This window comes from Pleurodeles waltl, chromosome 10 (assembly GCF_031143425.1).
Source record: "Pleurodeles waltl isolate 20211129_DDA chromosome 10, aPleWal1.hap1.20221129, whole genome shotgun sequence".
Taxonomy (NCBI): Eukaryota; Metazoa; Chordata; class Amphibia; order Caudata; family Salamandridae; genus Pleurodeles; species Pleurodeles waltl.
This window is the reverse complement of record NC_090449.1, coordinates 510,900,554-510,927,024: the sequence shown is the minus strand read 5'-3', so window position 1 is coordinate 510,927,024 and position 26,471 is coordinate 510,900,554. Positions and strand designations below refer to the sequence as shown.

The following is a 26,471-nucleotide window of genomic DNA, read 5'->3' as shown; positions in this document are numbered from 1 at the left end:
CAATTGAAAACCCGATGTGTGTTTGCACCCGGCCGCACCCGTGCTGCTGAGGGTGTACTTTCTGTGCTAACTTGTGTGTCCCCCCACCCCCGGTGCCCTACAAAACCCCCCTGGTCTGCCCTCCGAAGACGCGAGTACTTACCTGCTGGCAGACTGGAACCGGGGCACTCCCTTCTCCATTGAAGCCTATGCGTTTTGGGCACCACTTTGAACTCTGCACCTGACCGGCCCTGAGCTGCTGGTGTGGTAACTTTCGGGTTGCTCTGAACCCCCAACGGTGGGCTACCTTGGACCCAAATTTGAACCCTGTAGGTGGTTTACTTACCTGCAAGAACTAACAATTACTTACCTCCCCTAGGAACTGTGAAAATTGCACTGTCTAGTTTTAGCTATATGTGTTTTATTTGAAAAGTATATATGCTATTGTGATTATTCAAAGTTCCTAAAGTACTTACCTGCAATACCTTTCATGCAAAGTATTACATGTAGAATTTGAACCTGTGGTTCTTAAAATAAACTAAGAAAATATATTTTTCTATACAAAAACCTATTGGCCTGGAATTGTCTCTGGGTGTGTGTTCCTCATTTATTGCCTGTGTGTATGTACAACAAATGCTTAACACTACTCCTTTGATAAGCCTACTGCTCGACCACACTACCACAAAATAGAGCATTAGTATTATCTCTTTTTGCCACTATCTTACCTCTAAGGGGAACCCTTGGGCTCTGTGCATACTATTCCTTACTTTGAAATGGTGCATACAGAGCCAACTTCCTACACTAAACCACTAATATTAGGAGCCCTTAGAGTAGGCTGCTACTGGTCCATAAAGTGCTTCAGAAGCTCATCAGGGGTCACACATTCTATCAAAATGTTAATACAAAGCAATGTATATTTTTAGATCAAAGGTTAGTATTGTTCTAACACAGTATGGTATTTTATAACCTTGTTCTTGCTAAGGTCAAAGCCTCACCACACATCAAGTATTTTTTCTGAATGTAGTCGTTGAATTGGTCAGTCTGGTGAGCTTTGGATATGTTTAATGAAGTTCTTGGCAGTCCACCATTCTTATTTCTGACTATCTCAGAAAGGACATGAATTCATTGTTACTCTTCTGATAGATACTTCTGAAGGCAGATTCCACACCTTTAGACTATTCCCAAGTACCAGACTGGACCCAAAGCAATATTCCAACAGTGCTCCTGCAGGTCAGTGGATGGCATGTGCAATCCAGCAATGACTGTACCACCCTGGAAGTGCCGTATCTGAGCCGGGTATAAGCATCATCTCTGCTTGTGGACATCAGTTCCTTTCTTTACAAGCCATTTGTTGTGTATCTGAAGCTCTTCTCCCAGCTTGGTTGGTCTTACAACAACTTCAGATTCCTACAACAACATGTTAGGAAAACCTTTCAACAAAAGATGACAGCCTTTAAACCCTGCCAATACTGCAGGAAGCTGATGTTGGTCACACAACTGCATGACATGTGCATGTGGTGCTTGGGCTTCGGTCATGACTTGGTCATGCAATCACTTGATCGGCACCAGCCTGAGAATCAATTCCTACAGTGGTCTGCAACTCCAAACTGAAGTCTGCCCACTTCAGGCCTTTGTTGCGATGATAAATGATAAGGCACAACCAATTATTGTACAACCAGACACTAATCTGAGGTCTCTGCCACAACAGTATTTCATCGCCGATTAGAGATCCATCAGCCAATGAGGCTTACAAATAATTCAAACTGGCTATACCCTGCCTTTCATTTCTCTCCCGTACCATCGTCCACCCCCACACCAGATTTACTTTTGTAAGATCATGTGCAGTCTTGATACAGAGATCATAAACACAAAACGTATGGGGGCAGAACCTATATTTGGGGTTTCCCTTTACGGAATAGGTGGGCTCACGCACATAATAATGTCATGCTTCATCATTTGACCACCTATCCCCACCCAGGTAGGACAGTACCTCCTGGGCAGACTCATCCTCGCGTACTAATATGCCCAGAGGGAGTCTTAGATGTGATTGTTCTGGATAATATAGGGATCCAGTTATTTCAATATAATTACCTACCAGATCACCGGTGTATAGCACACATTTAATAGTGGTGTCCGCTGGTAAAATTAAATACAGGAGATGGACAGTTTTTGAATACAATGACTCACGCTGTCCCTCTAATCATTAATTGTTTCTGACCTCATGCTAAGCCACAACTGGTCAGGGGCATTCTTCAGGGGGTGAGATCCCTATAAATTATAATGTGTGGAGGAGCCTATCCTTTCCTATTGCTGAATCACACTCTTAGAGCCTACCTGAAAATTATTCAAATGTTATAACAGAAACAACAGAAAATATCAGATCTGGTTCTACATTGGAGTGACTATGTAAGTGGCATGCACTGATGGCTTTGTATAGGGGTAAGCACATCTAGTCTGAAACCCACGCCAGCTTACTGCACATAAGGTGCCAAATATCAGGCTACAGGTGAAATCACAAACTATGCAAGCATCCATTCTTGTGAACGTAGTGACTCCATCCACTTATTCTCATTGAATATGAGAGTATACACGCTCTTACCCTGAATTTTCAATTGCTACCCGCTGGTCTGGGGTGTGGTTGATGTCCCACGTAGTCACACTGCGCAACAATAGAAAAGCTGAAAGGGAGAAGGCCAATTCACACGGGGAAGTATTAAGTCTCTAGTGTCTCCACTACAGAACCTCCATGCCCCCGGCTAATAACTTACCCGATGGAGGAGAGTGTATGTGAGATGACTCCGATAGTCTAATCAGTTTGTGATGGTGATTTGTATTTGAGAAATAATCATTGTAATATATAGCCGGTGGTGTACTGGGTAACATCTTTGAAGATTTACATATGAGTGTACCATGCAGGAATGCGCTTTTCAACCCTTCTAGATGTAGCCTCAACAGAAAGCGGCAGGTAATCTTTCATTGATAAACTTCCCTATGTGTTCACTGTGACTTGCACTGTTGGCACCTTTAAGTCGCCCCAGGAATTAGAAAGGTCATAGTTTCGGACCCCGCCATCCCACATACCTCACCCATTCATACATTCCTCCATACGAAGTTAAACTCGTTGTGTTGATTGTTTTCAGTATGGATTAGGGGGCGGGGGCAATGCGTGTGTGCAAACCCCACCCACCCCTGAGGATAAAAGACTTACTTCATCAAAGGGAGCATGAGTCTGGCAAACCTACTCGGGCCTCCACCCAGCTGTTATTCCCAGTGGACCGGTGTGGCAAGCCCCCTTTCAATGCTGGTCCGACCGGGGTGGTACGTCCACCGGGGCGTGCGATGACCGCATCATCGGCTTGTCTGCAAGATGGTGGGCTGATGGGAGATGCAGACCCATCAGAGTTTGCCATCGCGTCTGCAAGCACGTCAGCCGACAGATATATTTCGGCAGGAAACGCAGATTGGGTTTTACGAACCTCTAACATATTATGGCGTAGGCCTAAACTAAGAGATTAATATCAAAATCAATGCAAATTATGGGGATCATTACAACCCTGGCGGTCAAAGACCGCCAGGGCTGTTGTGGCGATTGCACCGCCAACAGGCTGGCGGTGCAATCTTGGGTATTTTGGCTGCTGTCGCACCGCCGGGGCCGGTGGTTTCCCGACACATTTGCCCCGGTGGTGATAATCCGCCTGGGCAGCGCTGCTTGCAGCGCTGCCCAGGGGATTACGAGGAAAAGGCTGGCGGTACGGGGAGTCGCAGGGCCCCTGCACTGCCCATGCCTCTGACATGGCCCCATGCAGCTTTTCACTGTCTGCAATGCAGACAGTGAAAAGCGCGACGGGTGCAACTGCACCGTCACACTGCCGGAACACCGTCGGCTCCTGTGTTGCGGCCGAGATCCCCGGTGGGCAGAAACCAGGTTTCCGCCCACCAGCCCAGCGAGGATCTCATAATGACCTGCGTGGGAGTGCGGACGCATTGGCGGCCGCTCGGCGGTCAGATCAGCCGCCCGCCAAGGTCATAATGAGGGCCTATGTTTTTTTTTTTTGTGTTTTTTTAAAGTTCCAAACCCCATATGTAGGACAGGGGGGAGGAGGTAGGGGAGGATGGGGGCAGAGGAAGAGAGCGGGGGAGAGAGTTACACAGGCACATCATCGGTGTTCAAAATTGCCTCTCAAGGTGGGAGTTAGTGCTCCTCCTGCGGGCACTGCGGTTGGAAGCCATATACCACCTAATTAAAATATAATTTGATGGGGGTGGACACCATGTTGTCTCCATATTTCTCATAGTCTGTATTTGTATTCATTATTTTGTCCATATCTAATCCATGGCCATGATCCTACAGCATAGACCATTGTATTTCATAATTTAGTCCATGTGTATGTGTCTGTAAGCGCCAAACCCATATCTGCTCGTATCGTAGGAGCAGTTGGCTCATGTCAGCTCTTGTTGGTTTCAATTTGTTGATGACATACCACTCACTCCATATCACTGGCATTATGATTGTTCATAATGTAGTGGCTAGTTAGTTTTGTCGCCTCCCGTTTCCAGCGAATTGTTCTGTGCTCGCAGATGCTTGTCCCCTCTCTTCTGGTTGTCATTCCGATGTATTTTAATTTGCAAGGGCAACTAAACATGTAGACCACGTTCCTACTATTGCAGTTAGAAAATGTCTTCATCTCCCAGGGGTATGTAAGCCTAGCTCCAAACTCATTGCTTTTTTGGTAAATTGGCGTATGCTACATTTTCTGCATGGGTGGTGGCCTGATGGTGGTGGTAAATGCCACAGTGTGAATTGGGTGACCGCAGATGCCCTATTCCGGGGTCGATTGTGGACTATCATGTCTCAAATGCTTTTTGCTTTCTTAAAAGCATGAAACGGTTGGTGGAAAGGAAGGTCCTCTGATGTTAGTATTTTCCAATCTTCCCTGATTATCTTTTGTACTATGTTGGAAATGGGGTTAAAAGTAGTGACACAAACTAATCTTTCTTCCTTTGGTTTGGAAAAAGATTCCAGTATTTGTTCCCTGTGGTTATTATGTGCCCTCTTATTAGCTCTCCTAATGAGGTAACCAGGGCACGTCGTATTAGGCAGTTTTTTGGTCAATCTTTTTGCATGTTTAGTATAGTCCATTAAGTTGGAACAGTTCTGTCTTAGTCATAAGAATTGGCCAACTGATAAGTTCTTTTTCAGGGCTCGTGGATGAAAAATGTTAAATTGGAGTAGGTTATTCTTGTTGGTTGGCTTATAATATACTTGTGTTACTAGAACCCCATTTGTTTTGTATATTAAAAGATAAAGGTAGGGTAACTCCGATTCCCCCTATGGTCATAGTGAACATTAGGTAGGGTTTCAGTGCATTAAGCCATTCTGCGAAAACCAAAGCCTTCTCAGCAGATCCCGTTCATATGAATAGAACGTCATCTATGTAGCACTTCCATAATCTAATCTGTTTTAGGAACGGGTTGAAAGGATGGAGCACATATTGTCAACAAAGAGGCAGGGGCTAGACTCTGTGTGAATGTACTGTCCATTGATGTTCCGGGTACCTGCAGATAGTATGTTTTCTCAAATTCAAAATAGTTTCTTGTTCAATACAGGAATCTACTTTCTTCAGGCCAAGGGTGCCATTGAGTGGGTGCTGAACTCTGAGAGGGATGAGGGGTGGCACACTGCTGCTTCCTCTTACTGAAAAAGGATAGTGACCATTGAATGCCTTTCTGAGGAAAGAGGAATTCTAAATGCTCACTCTTGTTGAAATCATTTCTGCTGTGGATCCAGGGGACTAGGTAGTGTTCCATGACAAGCAAGATACCCTTTTTCATATACCTGTCCTGTAGTTCCCCAAGCGTTACCTTCAGTTATCAATGGGGTGGGAAAACTTCCAATTCACTGTGCTCTTACGTGGCCTTACTTCCACCCCGAAAGTGATGGCAGTGAACATGACCCACCTTCTGAGGTCAGGAATACATTTATTCCTGCACCTAGAGGGCTGACTTATCAAGACAGGCTTGACACAGTCAGTCATACTCTCCTGATGTCGGCCGAACTACTGACATCCTTTAGCTTTACCATCAATGAGCCAAAGCACCATCCACACAAAGGATTCTTTTCATTGGGTCTATCCTGGACATAGTGGCATTCAGGGCCTTGCCGCCGCCACAGTAAATCCGAGCCATCCAGGATTTGATCCCAGTGTCAGCCTGAGGGCTTGCTTCCTCAAAGCCTTGGATTGTATGGCACAACAATTGATGCAGGTCTTGGGGTTGTGGTCGCGCTCAAGGCACCAAAGGCAGACAGCGTGCGGGTCTATCACTGGCATTCGTTGGTGACCGGCGCCGCAGGGCTTGAATCCGGCTTTCCTTGTAGACATCCCTGCCACACCAGGAGACAAGTCTCAAAACACCTCAACGTAATGTTGAAAAAGAGCATTCAAAAAATGATTGGGGGTATCTCCCTCTGGATCTGTCTTGAGTAGCACAGAAAGAAAATAACTGATACCAGCAGGCTGGGGTGGCACCTATATAGGAACCACATATCACTTCCGGCACGGACGATGCAGACTGTTAGACTTGGCGTGGTCTTCCCTAACTTCTTGCCTCTACTTCCCAGGTTGTTGCTGTGTGCTAGACTCTGTTTTTGCCGTTTTGGTTACTCTGGGCACTTTACCCCTGCTGACCAGTGCTAAAGTGCAAGTGCTCCCTGTGAAATTTTATGTGTAATTGGCTTATCCATGATTGACATATTTGATTTACAAAGTAAGTCACTGGTAAAGTGCACTAGAGGTGCCTAGGGTCTGTACATCAATGCTACTAGTGGACCTGCAGCACTGATTGTGCCACCCACATGAGTAGCCCTGTAGATATGACTCAGACCTGTCACTGCAGTCTGTACAGTTTTAAACTGCTAATTCGACTTGGGAAGTGTACCCACCTGCCAGGCCTAAACCTTCCCTTTTAATACATGTAAGGCACCGCTAGGTAGACCCTCAGTAGCCCCATGGGCAGGGTGCAGTGTATGTTAAAGGTGGGACATGTACTGGTGTGTTTTACATCTAACAGTGAAATACTGCTAAATTTGGTTTTCACTGTTGCAAGGCCTATCTCTCTCATAGGTTAACATGGGGGTTGCCTTTAAATATTATTAAAGTGCAGTCTCCCTTTCAGAGCAGATGGAAATATGGAGCTTGGGGATCTCTGAACTCACAGTTTACAAATATGTCTTTTAGTGAAGTTGTTTTTTAGATTTAGTTTGAAAATGGCACCTTTAGAAAGTAGGCATTTTCTTGCTTAAACCATTCTGTGACTCTGCCTGTTTGTGGATTCTCTGTATGGTCAGACTGACAGTTGGGCTGTTTGTGAATCTCCTCTAGATAGTGACACAAAGGGAGCTGGGGTGTAGCCTGCATATCCTGGTGAGTCATCTGGGCTATTGTGGAGTGAGGAGTGGTCACTTTTACCTGAATGAGCTGTGCCTGCTCTCACACAATGCAGTCTTCAACCCCCTGGTGGGTGTCTGGGGCCTGACCTGGGCTAGGCAGGATCCTGTGAACAATAGAGTTTTCTTTGAAGTTTGCCTACTTCAAAGGCAGAAAGGGGTACAAGTAGAGGACCCAAAACCCCAGGATTTAGATCACTTCTGGATTCAAGAGTAACCTCTGCCAAGGAAAATAGATGAGGAGAAGTGCTACCCCTGCCTGTGACTGTGCTTTGTTGGACTATCCTGCAGTTGCAGCTTCCACTTGTGAAAGGGGACAAAGACAGTACTTTGTAGTGCATTCCTGCTTGAGAAGAATCTCCAAGGGCTTAGACTGAGCTCGTCTCCGGTTTTGAAGTCTCAGGGCCATCAAAGACTTCCTCTGCCAGCATCTGGACTCTGCTGAGACTCTGCCCTGCCAAGTGGTGCCCCATCCAGTCCGTGGGCCCTTGAATGGTGAAGTTGGCAGAACAAGGACTGAAATCCACACACACAACCCCATGCGGGGAAATGTGCGATGCACAACCTGCAACTCGACTGATAATGCATTAACAATCAGATTAGGTCTGCTCTAGATGCAGCTGACACTGCAGCTAGAGGAATTAATACCAGCATCACAATCAGACGACATGCATGGTTGAGGTCCTCAGGTTTTAAACCTGAAATAGAACAGGCAGTGCTTAATATGCCATTTGATAAACGGCATCTCTTTGGACCAGAGGTAGACGCAACCATTGAAAAACTCAGGAAAGACTCTGATACTGCAAAAGCCATGGAAGGCCTTTATACCAGACCTTTTCGAAGTTCCTTTCAGAAACCACAGTTTAGGGGATTTTTTTAAAACCCACACTGCAGATGCATCCACCTCCCTTCTAAAACAAGCACAGCACTACTATTCAAAAGGGTCATTTAGAGGTTCTTACAGAGGACAGAATCTGAGGACCAGAGGAAAATTTACAGCCTCAGAGGATGCTCCCACACCCACTAAACAATGACTTCCCAAACATCCCATAATCCCATACGTCTCCTGTGGGAGGAAGACTGCAACAATTCCATTCTCACTAGCAAAACATCACCACAGATTAGTGGGTACTCTCCATTATACGCAAGGGTTATTGCCTAGAACCCATCTACACTCCACCAAATAATTCCCCCTTGTTCTCACAGACTCTCTCTCCAGAACACACAGTTCTGCTAAAAAAAAAAAAAAAAAAGAGAGAGAGAGATACAATCTGTTACTCAAGGGGGCAATAGAAATGGTTCCCATCTCACAGCAAGGGACAGGAGTATACTCGCTATACTTCCTTATACCAAAAAAGGATGGTACTCTCGGACCCATTCTAGATCTCAGACCTTTAAATCTATATACCCTGTCAGAACATTTTTACTTGGTCACTCTACAGGACATCATTCCCCTACTACAAAAACAAGATTACATGACCGTGCTAGATCTAAAAGACGCTTACTTCCACATTCCCATACATCCAGCTCACTGCAGGTACCTAAGGTTCGTAATATCATTCAGCCACTACCAATTCAAAGTACTACCCTTTCCAGCACCAAGAGTGTTCACAAAATGTCTAGTTGTAGTAGCGGTATACCTCAGAAGACACCACATGCATGTCTTCCCTTATCTGGACGATTGGTTAATAAAATCCAGCACCATTCTACAATGCCAACAACACACACAATACACAATAGATACCCTACACACACTAGGGTTCACAATCAATTACCAGAAATCTCATCTTCAACCAGCACAAATTCAACCTTATCTAGGTGCAATTCTCAGTACCCAAAGAGCATTAGCATACCCAGATCCACAACGGATACAATCTTTTCAGTGCCTCATTGCACAAATACAGGTCAACAAAACTTACACAGTAAGATTTGTCATGAAACTATTGGGAATGATGACATCATGCATAGCAATAGTACTAAATGCATGGCTAAACATGAGGCCACTGCAACAGTATCTCACGACAATGGTCTCAGGCGCAGTCGGTTACAGTATCTAGTTGTTAGACTGCCAAACTTACAAATTTCTGCAATGGTGGAATCACAACAACTTAATAAAAGGGCTCTCCTTTCAAGACCCAGTGCCCGGACCATAATCACAACAGATGCGTCAATGACAGGTTGGGGAGCCCATTGCAACAATCTAACAATACAAGAGGAATGGGACTCAATACAATCAACTTACCACATAAACCAATTGGAATTATTAGCTGTGTTCTTAGCCATCAAAGCATTTCAACCTCAGATCATACACAAATCAGTCTTAATAAGAACAGACAACACGACAACAATGTATTATTTGAAAAAACAAGGGGGGACACACTCGTCCCAATTGTCTCTTCTAGCTCAAACAGTATGGAAATGGGCAATTCACAATCCCATTCACCTACTAGCGGAATATATCCCAGGGATACACAACCAGATAGCGGACCTTCTAAGCAGGACACAGCAAAAAATACCACGTCGGCACGCTAACACTGGTACACAACGCTCCTAGATCTGTCAGTAGTGCCCCATCACAAGCTTCCAAACAGACCAGAATTATTAACTCAGACCAGAGGTCAAATCAGGCATCCCAATCCCAGTGTGCTCAATATAGCAATTTGGCTCCTGAAGTTATAGAGTTTGGATATTTATAGCTTCCATTAGAATGTATGAACGTTCTAAAACAAGCACTTATACCAACAACCAGACAATGCTATGCAAATAAATGGAAACAGTTTCTAGACTACTGTCAACCTAAAAATATAGATCCAATTAAAGCATCAGTACAAGATATTGTGTGCTATTTGCTTTATTTACAAAAAGCAAATCTTGCTTTTTCCTCTCGTAAGATTCATCTAATGGCTATATCATCCTACCTACAAACCATACAACATACCTCTCTCTTTAGAGCTCCTGTCATAAAAGCATTTATGGAAGGACTTTTCCACCCAGAACTCCACCAGCTCCTGCATGGAATCTTAATATTGTGCTCACAAGACTGGTAGGACACCCCCCCCCCCCCCCCCCCCCCCATTCGAACCCTTGCGCTCTTGTGCTATTCAGTTTCTCACATGAAAGGTTGCTCTGTTAGTAGCAATTACTTCATTGAGAAGAGTAAGTGAAATTTGGGCATTTACTCTAGAAGAACCCTTCTTCCAAGTACACAAACACAAAGTAGTACTATGGACAAATCCAACATTTGTGCCTAAAGTGGTTTCACCTTTTCACGTTAATCAGTCAATAGAACTGCCAGTCTTCTTTCCACAGCCAGACTCTACTGCTGAAAGAGCTCTACACACTCTTGATCTTAAAAGAGGTCGACTATATTATGGAGACAGAATAAAGTACTCTAGAAAAACTTAACAGCTTTTTGTTGCTTTCCAACAACCTCCTCAAGGTAATCCCCTTTCAAAACAAGGATTGGCTCGATGGATCGTAAGATTTATTCAAACATGCTACCTTAAAGCAAAAAGGTAGCTATTAAAAACTCCAAAAGCACATTCCACGAGAAAAAAGGGTGCCTCCATGGCATTCTTAGGAAATATACTAATGGCAGACATATGCAAAGCTGCCACATAGTCCACACCACATACCTTCATAAAACATTACTGTGTAGATGTGTTATCTAGACAGCAAGCTAATGTTGAACAAGCAGTGTTAAAAACACTATTTCAAGCCACTTCAACTCCTACAGGCTAACCACCACTTATTTGGAAGGAGAACTGCTTTTTAGTCTATGCACAGCATGTGTATCTGCAGCTACACATGCCATCAAATAGAAAATGTCACTTACCCAGTATACATCTGTTCATGGCATGTAGTGTGCTGCAGATTCACGTGTGCCCTCCCTGCTCGGGAGCCTGTAGTCGTTGTAGTACTCATTTGTACATATGTATATATATATATATGTTCGATGGCGTGTAGCTGCAGATACACATGCTGTGCACATCCCGCCATCTATTGTTGGGCTCGGAGTGTTACAAGTTGTTTTTCTTCGAAGAAGTCTTTTTCGAGTCACGAGATCGAGGGACTCCTCCCCTTTCGGCTCCATTACGCATGGGTGTCAACTTCATCTTAGATTGTTTTCTTTCCGCCATCGGGTTCGGACGTGTTCCTTTTCGTTCCGCGTTTCGGTTCGGAAAGTTAGTTAAAATCTCGGAAAATTCGACGGTATTGTTTGCGTTCGGTATCTGGTTAGTTACACCAGATCGACTCCGAATTTTGAAGAGCTCCGGTGGCCCTTTGGGGTTTTTTCGATTCCCCGGCAGGGCCTGGTCGGCCCAACCACGTGCGTCTTCAAGGCTAATGGAACGGACCCCATTCCGCTTCTGCCCTGAATGTCACAACAAGTATCCTTATACAGATCAGCATCTGGTCTGTAATTTGTGTTTGTCTCCAGAACACAAAGAGGATACCTGTGAGGCCTGTCGAGCGTTTCTGTCGAGGAAGACGTTAAGAGACTGAAGAGCAAGAAGACTACAAATGGCATCAGCGCCGACAGGACAAAGAAACTTGGAGGAGGAAGAAGAAACCTTCTCCATCGAGGATTCGGACTCTGACGAGGTCGGTCCCGAACAGACGCCGAAAACCGTGAGTAAGACGTCGATACACAAAACTCACGGAAAAACCACTAAAGCCCAGGGGACGCCACCGCCAGTAGGCCATGGCTTAACCCGAAAAATAGGTGACCGACCATCGGCACCAAAAAAGGGCACGCATGTGTCGAAGTCATCCGACTCCGGTCGAGATACCGGCACAGAGCAGACTCGACCCTGAGAAACCGGGTCAGAGCAATCTCTGCACCGAGAGGGCGGCACCGAAACGAGTCAGCACCGAGAGATCAGTACGCCGAAGCTCAAAAAAGTGTTGTCGGAACCGAAAAAGACAGCCGAAAAAGTTTCCATACTGAAACATCCGGCCTCGGAACCAAAATCAAGTTCCTACACAGAGGAACAGGGCCTGTCCTCACAAATGCAAGGACACAGATTCGGACAGGAACTAGAGACAATAGAGCGAGATTACACTCAAGAAAGGCTCCACATTCAAAAAGACACAGGGAAGATCAGTACTCTTCCCCCAATTCGAATGAAAAGAAAACTTGCCTTCCAAGAGAAAGACAAGCAGCCACAGGCAAAGGTGGCAAGACAAGTAACCCCGCCACCATCTCCACAACGCTCACCACAACCATCACCGGTAAGCACTCCACCAATGATGCAGTCCCCAACTCATACTGGAATGAGTCAGGATGATCCCGACGCATGGGATCTTTATGATGCGCCGGTATCAGATAACAGCCCGACTGTTATCCAGCGAGACCGTCACCACCTGAGGACAGTACAGCCTACACACAGGTGGTGTCAAGAGCAGCGGCGTTTCATAATGTCACTCTGCATGCAGAACCTATTGAGGACGACTTTTTATTTAACACACTATCGTCCACACATAGCCAGTACCAGGGTTTCCCTATGCTACCTGGAATGCTGAAACACTCCTAACAAGTGTTTCAGGAGCCTGTGAAGGGCAGGGCCTTTACTCCAAGGGTGGAGAAGAAGTACAAACCACCACCAACAGACCCTGTGTACATCACGCAGCAATTAACACCAGACTCGGTGGTAGTAGAGGCAGCTCGCAGGAGAGCGAACTCACACACCTCAGGAGACGCACCACCTCCAGACAAGGAGAGTCGCAAGTTCGCTGCGGGGAAAAGGGTTGCGGCACAAGCAGCCAACTAATGGCGCATTGCCAACTCACAGGCCTTGCTGGCTAGATATGAAAGGGCTCATTGGGACGAAATGCAACATTTCATAGAACACCTGCCCAAAGAGTTCCAAAAGAGAGCACAACAAGTGGTGGAGGAAGGACAGAGTATCTCGAACAATCAGATACGGTCAGCAATGGATGCAGCGGACACAGCTGCTAGGACTGTAAATACAGCAGTGACCATACGGAGACACGCATGGCTGCGTACATCAAGATTCAAGCCGGAAATACAGCAAGCGTGCTGAATATGCCTTTTAATGGACAGCAGTAGTTTGGGCCGGAGGTGGACACTGCTATCGAAAAACTTAAAAAAGACAAAGATACGGCCAAAGCCATGGGCGCACTCTACTCCCCGCAGAGCAGAGGCACCTTTCGCAAAACACCTTTTAGGGGAGGATTTCGAGGACAACCTACAGAAACCACAACATCACAAACAAGGCCCACTTACCAAAGCCAATATCAGCGGGGAAGTTTTCGGGGACAATATAAAGGGGGACAATTCCAAAGAAGTAGAGGAAAATTCCAAAGCCCCAAAAGTCCTCAAAATAAGCAGTGACTCACAAGTCACACATCCCCATCACATAACACCTGTGGGGGGAATATTAAGCCAATTTTACAAACATTGGGAGGAGATAACAACAGATACTTGGGTACTAGCAATTATCCAGCATGGTTATTGCATAGAATTTAGCGAATTCCCTCCAACAGTCCCACCGAAAACACACAGTATGTCGAAACAAGATATAAATCTTCTAGGATTAGAAGTTCAAGCATTACTCCAAAAAGAAGCAATAGAATTAGTACCAAAACAAGAACTAAACACAGGAGTTTACTCACTGTACTTTCTGATACCCAAAAAAGACAAAACTCTAAGACCTATACTAGATCTCAGAATATTAAATACATACATCAAATCAGACCATTTTCACATGGTTACATTACAAGAAGTAATCCCACTGCTCAAACAACAAGACTACATGACAACACTGGATCTAAAGGATGCATATTTCCATATACCAATACATCCTTCACACAGGAAGTACCTAAGGTTTGTATTCCAAGGGATACATTACCAATTCAAAGTGTTGCCATTCGGAATACCAACTGCTCCAAGAGTTTTTACAAAATGTCTAGCAGTAGTAGCTGCACATATCAGAAGGCAGCAAATACATGTGTTCCTGTACCTAGACGATTGGTTAATCAAAACCAACACGCAAAAACAGTGTTCACAACACACAAATTACGTCATAGAAACCCTACACAAACTAGGTTTCTCAATCAATTACTCAAAGTCACACCTTCTGCTGTGTCAAACACAGCAATACCTAGGAGCAACAATCAACACAGTAAAAGGAATTGCCACTCCAAGTCCACAAAGAGTCCAAACATTCCAAAATGTCATACAAGCCATGTATCCAAACCAAAAGATACAGGTCAAATTAGTAATGAAACTCCTAGGCATGATGTCCTCATGCATAGCCATTGTCCCAAATGCAAGGTTGCACATGCGGCCCTTACAACAGTGCCTAGCATCACAGTGGTCACAGGCACAGGGTCAACTTCTAGATCTGGTGTTGATAGACCGCCAAACATACATCTCGCTTCAATGGTGGAACAGTATAAATTTCAACCAAGGGCGGCCTTTTCAAGACCCAGTGCCACAATACGTAATAACGACAGATGCATCCATGACAGGGTGGGGAGCACACCTCAATCAGCACAGCATCCAAGGACAATGGAACATTCAGCAAAAACAGTTTCATATAAACCACTTAGAACTGTTAGCGGTATTTCTAGCTCTGAAAGCATTTCAACCCATAATAACCCACAAATACACTCTTGTCAAAACAGACAACATGACAACAATGTATTACCTAAACAAACAGGGAGGAACACACTCGACACAGTTGTGTCTCCTAACACAAAAAATATGGCATTGGGCGATTCACAACCACATTCGCCTCATAGCACAATTTATTCCAGGGATTCAGAATCAGTTAGCAGACAATCTCTCTCGGGATCACCAACAGATCCACGAATGGGAAATTCACCCCCAAATACTGAACACTTACTTCAGAATGTGGGGAATGCCACAAATAGATCTATTTGCAACAAAAGAAAACTCAAAATGCCAAAACTTCGCATCCAGGTACCCACAACATCAGTCTCAGGGCAATGCACTATGGATGAACTGGTCAGGGATATTTGCGTACGCTTTTCCCCCTCTCCCACTTCTTCCATATCTAGTAAACAAGTTGAGTCAAAACAAACTCAAACTCATACTAATAGCACCAACATGGGCAAGGCAACCTTGGTACACAACACTACTAGACCTTTCAGTAGTACCTCATATCAAACTGCCAAACAGACCAGATCTGTTAACACAACACAAACAACAGATCAGACATCCAAATCCAGCATCGCTGAATCTAGCAATTTGGCTCCTGAAATCCTAGAATTCGGGCACTTAGACCTCACACAGGAATGTATGGAGGTCATAAAACAGGCTAGAAAACCTACCACTAGACACTGTTATGCAAATAAGTGGAAAAGATTTGTTTATTACTGCCATAATAATCAAATTCAACCTTTACACGCATCTGCAAAAGAGATAGTAGGATACTTACTACATTTGCAGAAATCTAAACTAGCTTTCTCTTCCATTAAAATACATGTTACGGCAATTTCAGCTTACCTGCAAATTACGCACTCAACTTCATTATTTAGGATACCAGTCATAAAAGCGTTTATGGAAGGCCTAAAGAGAATTATACCACCAAGAACACCACCGGTTCCTTCATGGAACCTCAACATTGTCTTAACACGACTCATGGGTCCACCTTTTGAGCCCATGCACTCTTGTGAAATGCAATACTTAACGTGGAAAGTTGCATTTTTAATTGCCATCAAATCTCTAAGAAGAGTGAGTGAAATTCAAGCATTTACCATTCAAGAACCATTTATTCAAATACACAAAAATAAAGTTGTTCTACGGACCAATCCTAAATTTTTACCAAAAGTAATCTCACCGTTCCACTTGAATCAAACGGTAGAATTACCAGTGTTCTTCCCACAGCCAGATTCTGTAGCTGAAAGAGCACTACATACATTAGACATCAAAAGAGCACTAATGTACTACATTGACAGAACAAAACTAATTCGAAAGACAAAACAACTATTTATCGCCTTTCAAAAACCTCATACAGGAAATCCAATTTCGAAACAAGGCATTGCTAGATGGATAGTTAAGTGCATTCAAACATGCTATCTTAAAGCTAAAAGAGAACTGCCTATTACACCAAAGGCACACTCAACCAGAAAGAAAGGTGCTACCATGGCCTTTCTAGGAAATATTCCAATGAACGAAATATGTAAGGCAGCAACATGGTCTACGCCTCATACATTTACCAAGCACTACTGTGTAGATGTGTTAACTGCACGACAAGCAACAGTAGGTCAAGCTGTACTAAGAACATTATTTCAAACTACTTCAACTCCTACAGGCTGAACCACCGCTTTTGGGGAGATAACTGCTTATTAGTCTATGCACAGCATGTGTATCTGCAGCTACACATGCCATCGAACGGAAAATGTCACTTACCCAGTGTACATCAGTTCGTGGCATTAGTCGCTGCAGATTCACATGCGCCCACCCGCCTCCCCGGGAGCCTGTAGCCGTTCAGAAGTAGATCTTAAACATTTGTACATTTGTAAATATATTACTTTAAACTTCATTATGTACAGACGCATTCACTCCATTGCATGGGCACTATTACTAGCATACACAACTCCTACCTCACCCTCTGCAGGGAAAACAATCTAAGATGGAGTCGACGCCCATGCGCAATGGAGTCGAAATGGGAGGAGTCCCTCGGTCTCGTGACTCGAAAAGACTTCTTCGAAGAAAAACAACTTGTAACACTCCGAGCCCAACACCAGATGGCGGGATGTGCACAGCATGTGAATCTGCAGCAACTAATGCCACGAACAGCTGTACACTGGGTAAGTGACATTTTCCTTACATGACATCTTTACTTCTTTCACTCCTTACTTCACCCTTCTGCGGGAAAACAATCTAGCAAAGGAGTCGATGCCCATGCGCATTATCACCGAGAGGAGGAGTCACTCGATCTGTGACTCGAACAAAGATTTATTTGAAGAAAAACAACTTGTAACACTCTGAGCCCAACTCTAGATTGCAAGATATGTACAGCATGTGAATCTACAGCACTACATGGCACAAACAGCTGTACACTGGGTAAGTGACATTTTCCACATAAGAAAAAACAACCAAAACCTGAAGAATACAAACTAAATAACAAAGCGTAATAAATAAAGTTACTTGTAGAACCATCATTGAGTTCCAGGTACAGATGAGAAAGATCAATAAAACGGATTTGAGAGCCAATTAATGCCAATAATGTCCTTCCACTTATCGAATAAAGTTGCAGTAAAGCACAGAAAAATAACATAAAAAAGACACATGTTATTTTAGCTCCACGTTCATATATGAGGGAGAACGCAGGGTGTTCGACCAACACGGGTCAGATTGAGGATTATTAGAGCCAGTAGTGCCATTCCGCATCTTTATTCAAACCATGTTGTAGTGTGTCATGACTGATAATTAGGGCACTCTAATGTTGAAGTCATTTCAATTCTAGGTCTCCGCCCCAAGGATGTTTTAGTTTCAGAAGGCCACAGAAGAAAAAAAGTTCTGGAGAGAGGGTGACAAGACACAAAAAGTTCAACCAATGGAAGTCTCAAATCCTGTTTCTGTATGCTGTGAAAGTGTTCTTGTATTCTTGTTTTCAGTGCTCTAGTAGTACTCCCACTATAGTGTTTATCACAGGGGCAGATGATAAGGTAGACCACATTTGTACTTTTGCAGTTGATAAAAGTTCGTATGCCGAATTTCTGACCGTTAATGTCTATTTGTTCAGTTTTGGACAGACCCAGTTTGCAAATGGAACAGTTCGAGCAAGTGTAGAAGCCAGTAGTTGATTTTAGGAAATGTTTAGTTGCTTTTTGTTCTTGGAAAAATGAGGAACAAAGTTTATAAGATTGGGTGCTTTTTGAAACACATGTGCGGAAATGGCTGAATGTCTTGAGAGATGGATGTATTGTTGGTAAGCAGGGACCAGTGTTTACATAATAATTTACAAACATGTTGATGGCCATTGCTGAAGTTGGTAATGAAGCGGATATGTGTTTGTGTTTCAGATATTTTGTTTTTGTTTAGAATTTCATTCCGGTCAGTTTTGGCAAAGTGTTCTTGTGTTTGATTCAATCTCGAACGGTTGTACCCTCTTTTAGATACGCGTTCAGTGATTTCCATTGCCTTTCGCTCATAGTCTTCAATTGTGCTCCAAATCCTTCTAGCCCATCTGTATTCTCCTGATGGGATGTTAGCTATTGTTATGGGTGACAACTGGATACATGGAGAATGGAATTCACAGCCGTTTCCTTGTGATGGATTTGAGTGTGCAGTTGGTTGTGGTCGATATAGAGAGTAAGATCCAAAAATTCAAGTGATTCTTTTGAGATGTGAAAGGTCACCTCAATTCCCCATCTGTTGGGTGTTAGGGTCCTGGGACAGTGTTGAAGAAGAGTCTCGTGGGGTCTTGCAAGATGAGGAGTATATCATCTATATAACGTCCCCAGAAAATGACTTGATAAATTCTCTGTATTCTCGTTCCACAGCTAATATCTTTCAACTTCTCCCATCAGGATACAGGTGCACAGTGGAGCAAAACAAGCTCCCATCGCAGTCCCTTGTTTTTGAAGATATTATTCACCCCTTAACAGGAATAAGTTATTTTTCAAACAGAAGGTCAACATTTCAGTGACCATGTTGTTTCTTTCCAGGAAGTGTACTGATTGTGTTGATAGACATGTATCTACTTCTTGAATACCATCCTGATGTTTTATTGAAGTGCATAGGCTAACTACGTCTATGGTTGCTAATAATATGTAATCTGATTTCCAGTCAATGTTCTGAAATTTTTTAAGTATCTTTGATAAAGGAGGGCAGATTTCTCATAAAAGGTTGTAGTTCTGCATTTCTCATGCAGATGCATTCTGACCCTATTCACAGCTGCTCATTAAGACTTGACGTTGATATTTGCCTTCCTCGTTGTCATTTCCTCTGTTATATGAGTGATCTGCAGGTACATGGTGCAATCGCACTATAACACGTTTCCCAGAAAAATGGTGCTGAGGACACAGACGTCCATTTTAAGAACAGTTGTGTCAACTTTTCATGTTGGCCAATCCATTACTTTGTCACTTTTTTCACTCCATCTCACCCATTAAAAGTGTGAGGGAGCCTCCTTTGCCTCGACTCTGAAACTGTGCTGAACTTTTGTTACAAAATACCATTGTGTGAAAGAGCATTTGTTTATGGTGTTTTTGGGATAATTTCAATATCAAATCAAATCGGCCAGTCAGGAGAGAACATTTAGAGACCAACATGCATGTTTCACAGCTAAGTCACACCTAGGGATGCACGTCATCTATGGATATGATGTCCAGTCTCACTAGATGGATCGTTGGTGTCTGTTTCTGTTGCTGCATTCTTACTTAAGGACAAGAAGCCCGACCTACCCTTAGGTGGCATGCTTCATCATAGGGTTCCTCCTCAAATCCTGTGCTTGTGAGAGATCATGAAGGGAAGGGGGAGCTCTTCAAAGGAAGGTCAAAAGGGATCCCCATATGATCTAAGGGTTGGGATGGGTGGTGCATAGTGCAGATGTGAAACAGCTATACGTAAAACTACCCCTTGGTGGACAAAAAACTATTGTATTCTGTGTCCTCAAGGGGTAGGATTAAAACTAAGAGGTGAGGAAGACCTTCAGCCCAATCATTGGTCGGGGGTTAAGATGTTTCTGCTGGATTATTACCCTATTAATGTACCGAGGGGCATTCTTCAGGACCATATGGTGTGGTCACTGCCAACAATTCTGGAAAGATGTATAATGTGAAAGTAAGAAAATCAATAAAGGTGTGTGTATATATATAATAGAAGTACAACTACTGTTCCTGGGACTGTTGGGTTTCCACCATTGTTCACCCCCATGGTCGGGTGTAGGCCTCAACTCGATCTACTGGTAACATAAGGTGGCCACACTCCTAAACAGGATGTCGTAGCTCAGCATGCCCTTGCCAGAGTTGCTTGAGTTGAGGCAATGCCACACCATTGTGGGTGGGGCATCAGTGGAAACCTTTCAGTCCCGGGAACACTGGTTATACTTGCCCCAGGATAGAGATCAGCATGGAAGGAGAAAGTTTAAGAAAATGAAATCGGCATGAAGGAGTGGTGCTTTTATGCGGTTCTTTGGATCCAGTCTGGTGCCTGGAATTATTTTAAAGGTGAGGAATCTGTGTTTAGGTAGTGTCTTCCAGAAAGTAGTAAAGGCAAGTAACTGGTTTGTTTTGCCTTCAGCGAATTGGGGATTGAAGATTTGAGGAATGCATTTTCCAGCCGTCTAATACTGCCGACTTGTTGCTTTTGTTTCAGCTGACTCATGGCGTCATGAACAAGGAACTCAAGTACTGCAAGAACCCCGAGGACTTGGAGTGCAATGAAAATGTGAAATATAAAACAAAGGAGTACATCAAGAAATACATGCAGAAGTTTGGACCTGTTTATAAACCCAAAGAGGATACAGACTTTGAATAGCTGGCCCCACCGAGCAGAGACTATAAAAACAGACACATAAGCAAATGAACCGACTCTTAATTTAAGAGGATGGAATTCCCTTCTCCCCCAACCAGTGAATCTGGGTGTTATTTTTCTTCCGAGATTCTATTGACAATATTCCATGAATTCTTAACACTGAATCAAATAAACCAATTTCCATACACCTTTGAAATAGCCAGTCATGCTGATGTGGTAGGGGAGGGGGGAAGCTGTACCATCAGAGTCAAATGGTGGAGTTAACAGATGGGATGGAGAAGTAGTCTGATCAGGGGCGAGGGGGAATTGAGGGTGTACAGGAAAATTCACTTCAAAGTTCTTATTTGAGGGCTTCTATCTCCCTCTCGCCCTTGCCATAGGAAAACCAGGACTGTACAGCGCAATAAATGATGTGCAGGTTTGTTTTTGTTTTTTTAAATCCAGGATCTGTATGATATTTTAACATCTGTATGAATATGTTGATATTTTTGTTGGGGACGTGCAGACATTATTCCTTTATAAAAGTAATACCGTTCTCTCGTCAGATTTCATCTTTTTATCTGTAAATAGTACACAACTTGCTCCAATCGCTTGTTTTCTCTCTTTCCCTTTCCCTTTCTGCCAGCCTTGTTCTGTGTTGATATGATCTGCTGATACTGCTTTAATCATTTTAGTTTCGTCAATTTTTACTGAACTTTTTATGTAAAAAAATAAAATAAAAGAATTTGCCTACGATGAAATGAAACTATAACCACCCGGGAAATGTTGATATTTATGCTACTAGCATTTAAGATAGAACAATTCTTAATCGATTTGTGAATTTAAACATTTTAGTGATGACAACGTCTGCTTCAAAACGTAATTGCATGGTTTGTTTATCAAGAGCCACGATTAATAGTAATGCCTGAAGTAATACAACATGCACATGTTTGAGGTGCGTAAACAGGCAGACACAATGTACGATTTGTTAGACAAGTCTTATCATGTACTATGAGGATATTTAAATTTTTCCTCCCATGGATGGTGCATTTCTTGTAGTCACTTAGTGTGATTTCTTATTATTGAAGCGTAATGCTCTGCAGGTGACCCAAGCTGTGCTAATATGTGCCGAGCTTTAGGAATGGTTCTTTCTGGAAATACGGTCATGGCTCTGCTTCTTTTTGAGCTGAAAATTATTTTATGTCGTATATAAGGATCATTCTTGGGTAAGCATCTTCACTGCTGTAGATCATGTTTTCTTTTCAAATACAGGATAGTTTGATTTGGAGACCGTCATTTTTGAGGAGGTTGATGTGGGAACAGTACAGTGATGCACACCTGGGAGGCTTTGGGAATGTTCTTTTTGGTAGACAGTGGCTGCTAGTCCTTTGCAAAAGTAATATTTGTCTTCCTTCAGGTTTCTTTTATCTCGCAATCTCGGTCATGGAAAGGGTTTTTTATTTTGGTTGTTCTTTCGTAAAATGGGGGAAGCTTGATTTACTAACTTCCCACATATGCCCACTTAAATTCCAGCCCTCCGTAGCGAAAAGACCTGGATTGGGTTAGCAGAGAATGTAGGTGATCGTATTCTGACTCTCTCATGATTGCAATAGGTAGATTCTATAGCAAAACAGTTGTCCGAGATGCTTGCATTATTTTAAATGAGTGAGTGCCTCAATAAGTTTTAATTTTACTCAACTCGTTGAAGTCTGTAGATGTTTTTTTCATGAAGTACAGTATAAACAAAGTCACAATTCCCCAGTCTGCTGTCATCTGTATTTTGGTCACGTCTGTCTTGTGGGCTGTGTGATGAGCCATTGTTACCCATTGTGAATTCAACTAGTGGACGTCAGGGTCGTTAGTAATGAGCTCCCTTGCTTGCTGTGTACTGGAAACCTCCATGCAATCTTCAGATTTTATTTTCTCATAGTCGGATTGGACACATACATGTTCAAAACATAGAGACAGAATAGAAAATAGTTGTGAATTTGGGGATGTTACGTGAAGAGTAACTCAGTGGTGGAGAGAGAATTGCCTTATGGTTCAAAATGGCGCTAAAGGATACTATTAGGTGACACACACTTAGTGTGGAACTGCTGCTCTCCTGCCAAGCACAAGATGGTAAATTGTTAAGCTAATAAGAAAAGCTGTGGTTGAGCAGCAAAGTGAAATTTTTCGTTCTGAGATTTTCCGAGTTTGCAAATAATGTTAATGTTAAATTATTTTATAAAACGTGCAATTACCCGGAGTTGTCCTAGGGCTGAGTCGGCTAAAAGTATGCTGCCCTCAGAAAGATAATTTACAGAAAAGCCTTTTTTTATAATTCTTTACTGAAGAAAAGCAGATTAGGCATGGATCTAATATGGATTGTGGGTATGGAGTGGGAGAGGTTCCAGTTATTTGCTGTGCAAGTGACAGAGCTTCTGTGTCCCCAGTTAGTGCATCTAAACCTTGGAATTACCAGTGTCTTGGCTCCAAAGGAGCGTAGATTCCTACTTGGCTCATACCACCTAAACTTGTGGATAAGATAGTCAGGGCCAACATGATTTAATGCTTTGTAAGCAGTTCATAAGTGCCTTGAACTGAATTTGTTGCCTGTTCAAGACCCAGTGAAGTGTCCGGATAGCTAAGGAAGCAAATTTAAACTTTGAAATCCCCAGCAGTAGTCACACAGCAGCATTTTGCAATGTTTGAAGTTTATTTAGGTGTTGCTGCGGCATAGCAAGATAGATGCCATTACAATAATTCAGTTTTGAAAGGACCAAACCCATAACTACCGTTTTTTGGGCCTCAAAGTACAGAAAGGGGATAATTTATTTTTAGCAACCTCAACGTTTAAAAGGAGAACAAGGTTGCTGCATTTACCTGGTCTCCGAAGGTGAGCCCTGTTGTCCATGTTTACCCCCAAATTCTTTGCCTTACTCAGTGGTATAAGGAGTGTTCCCAGATCCTCAGGCCACCACCGAGGTGTCCAAAAGGAGGTCTGATTCCCAAAGAGAATAACCTCTGTTTTATCAGAATTAAGCTTTAGACAACTTTTTTCCATCCACTGACTGAACGTTATTTGCCAAGGACCCAATAATTTGTGTGTCAGAGGCATAGGATTTTAAAGAACAAACCAAAGGATCTACTCAAAGTGGCCAAGTCTGTAACATAAACATTATACAGTGTTGGACTAAGTGAGGACCCCTGATGGACTCCATACAATAGTGAGAAAGGTTCAGTCACAAATTGACCAAGAGCCACCATTTTGCTCCCGCCCTGTGAGAAACGATCTTAGAAGAGCAACTGCAGTCCTGCCAGTCCCAATCTCCCAGAGCTGGTCAATCAAAAACTCATGATTGACAGTATCAAAGGCTGCCAACAGGTCTAGTAAGATGAGGGCTGCACTTCCTCCTCTATCCAGGACAACTCTTACTTCCTCTGTGGCCTTGATCAGTGCTGTGCCCACTACAAAAACCAAATTGAGTTGAGCCTAATATTTGGTTGATCTGAATAAAGTATGAGAGCTGCTGATTCACAGCTTTTTCAATAATTTCTATGGGTAAAGGGAGACGAGCAATAGGCCAATAAATGCTGGTGTCAGCTGGCTTTAGATAGGGTTTCTTTAATAGTTGTAGAATAGAGGCCACCTTCCATTGTTTTGGAAAATATCTTGTCCTGACATTGAATTCAAAATAGTTGAGACTAGAAGCAATGGTATCTGACGCTAATTTCGTCACAGATGGAGGGCAATCCTGATTTATCCAGAAGAATTTGCTTCGTTATCTGCTCTGCGGGAAGTAGAGAAAATTCTGAAAAGATGGACTGTTCTAAACCTTGACTTACCTGCTTGCTATTTTCCCTCACTGTATCTTTACCACTATCAAGCTTATGATAGACCTGTACGACCTTACCTTGAAAAAAAAACTTGCAGAATGCTTGATTGGAGTTTATCTGATTTTTACACGGAGCTGAAAACAGTTTATTCACTACCTGAAATAACTCATCTAATAGACTAATAGTTGCAGATTCCTTACCTTCGAATTTTCCCCAGGCATCAGACTGGATCCGGAGACTTTTCTTCGAGCAGTACCCTTGCACACCTATAGGTGGTGACGGTCGACTCGTGTCTGTCGTTGGCGTTGTGGTCGCTGTGATGAGGTCAGGGTTGAATATAGGCGCCACCTCGGCGACGTCGGTTCTTTTCTTTCCGCGCCACGCTCTGATCTGGAGAAAGCTACCCTGGTCATTTTTTGACATGCCTTGACACTTTAGTTCAATTTTGGTGACTGTTGTTGCGTCTAAGGATGTCCCCGAAGACTGTGTTTAAGCCTTGCGATTATTGTCACTGAATGGTGTCGGTGATGTATCTGCATTGGGTCCGTTTGTGGTGTCTGGAGCGCGACCACTACCCAAAGTCGTGCTTCGAGTGCCAGGCCATGCATCTGAAGGCTTTCAGGGAGCGGTCCCTAAGGCTAATGACGGCCCGGTGCTCAACTCTGCATCTCTCCTGGACTTGGAACTGGCCACAGAGTCACCATGACTCGTCCTCAAAGTCATCAGGACATTCAGGTAAGAAAAAGAAGTCAAAGAAGGCCAGGCATCCTTCGACATCACCCCGTCGCTTGGAACAATAAGACACGGGAAGAGCGTTGACGCTGTAGGCCTCTGTCCGCGGGGAGCCTCTACTGGGTCTGCTCTGTGCCTCCCCGACTTTCTGGGAGCCAGGGCGACCCCTGCCAAACTAAAGAACTTCTATGAGGCCATGTGCCTCATTTTTGGGCAGTTCAACACCCCACCCTCCACCAACCCGGCAGCCCGTCTCTGGCCAGCGAGTCCCTTTGGATCAGGATCCATGGCGGCACCACTGAGACCTTCCTTGGCGCCAACGAAGTCGTCAGCGCTCCTGACGTCGGTTGGGCCCACAATCAATATCAACCTCCTCCTCAACGATGCAGAGCTGGAACGGCGTCACCCTACACTGCTTCCGACTTTGATGGGGCCTAGTCGTCTCCGGTTGGACTAAGACCATTTTTACTATGGGTATGAATATGAGGATGGGTTGGAGGAGTCGCTGGACCCTTATGAATACCAGCAAGAAGACCCAAACATGAACTGGGCTCAGGAATTGGGCGGAGCCAGTGGTCTTGAAACCTCCCCAGACACTGGCATAGAATCTCCTCCTACCGTTGCTACGGCGGAGGGAGCTTCCTACTCCATGAGGTTAGTAAGACAGCCGAGCTCCTTGGGCTTGAACTGCCTACTTTTGTGGTCAGGACTAATCTCCCGATAAAGGTGCTTCAGCCCAGAGCATCTGCTTCAGAGCCTCTCATTCCATTCAATGAAGTCCTCACTGATGTCCTTCTGGGTACCTGGTCCAAACCCAGCACAGGGGCTCCTGTGAATAGGCCTTTCGCTCGCTGCCATCGCCTGCCCCGAACGACCCTAAATTCCTGACTGAGCACCCCACGCCTGAAAGCTTGGTCATTCAGGCATCTTTGTTATCTGGTGCATTCCATTCTTCTCCCCTGGATAGGGAATCTAAAGGACAGGACCATTTTGGGAAGAAGATGTTTTCTTCCTCCAGTCTGGCATTGCGGTCAGTGAACA

The 26,471-nt window shown here is 43.8% G+C and overlaps 1 protein-coding gene across 3 annotated transcripts in view; it reads left to right on the top strand.

The window, feature by feature from the left end:
- The window catches only part of SETD2 (SET domain containing 2, histone lysine methyltransferase), a 1,164,442-nt gene extending 1,142,791 nt beyond the window's left edge, over positions 1-21,651 (top strand). For all 3 annotated transcript variants that reach the window (XM_069210931.1, XM_069210934.1, XM_069210932.1), the window contains one exon: positions 20,742-21,651. In XM_069210931.1, coding sequence (XP_069067032.1) covers positions 20,742-20,903 — 162 coding nt within the window. In that variant the 3' untranslated portion in view covers positions 20,904-21,651. The remainder of the gene's footprint in view (positions 1-20,741) is intronic.
- Positions 21,652-26,471: the final 4,820 nt, after the last annotated feature.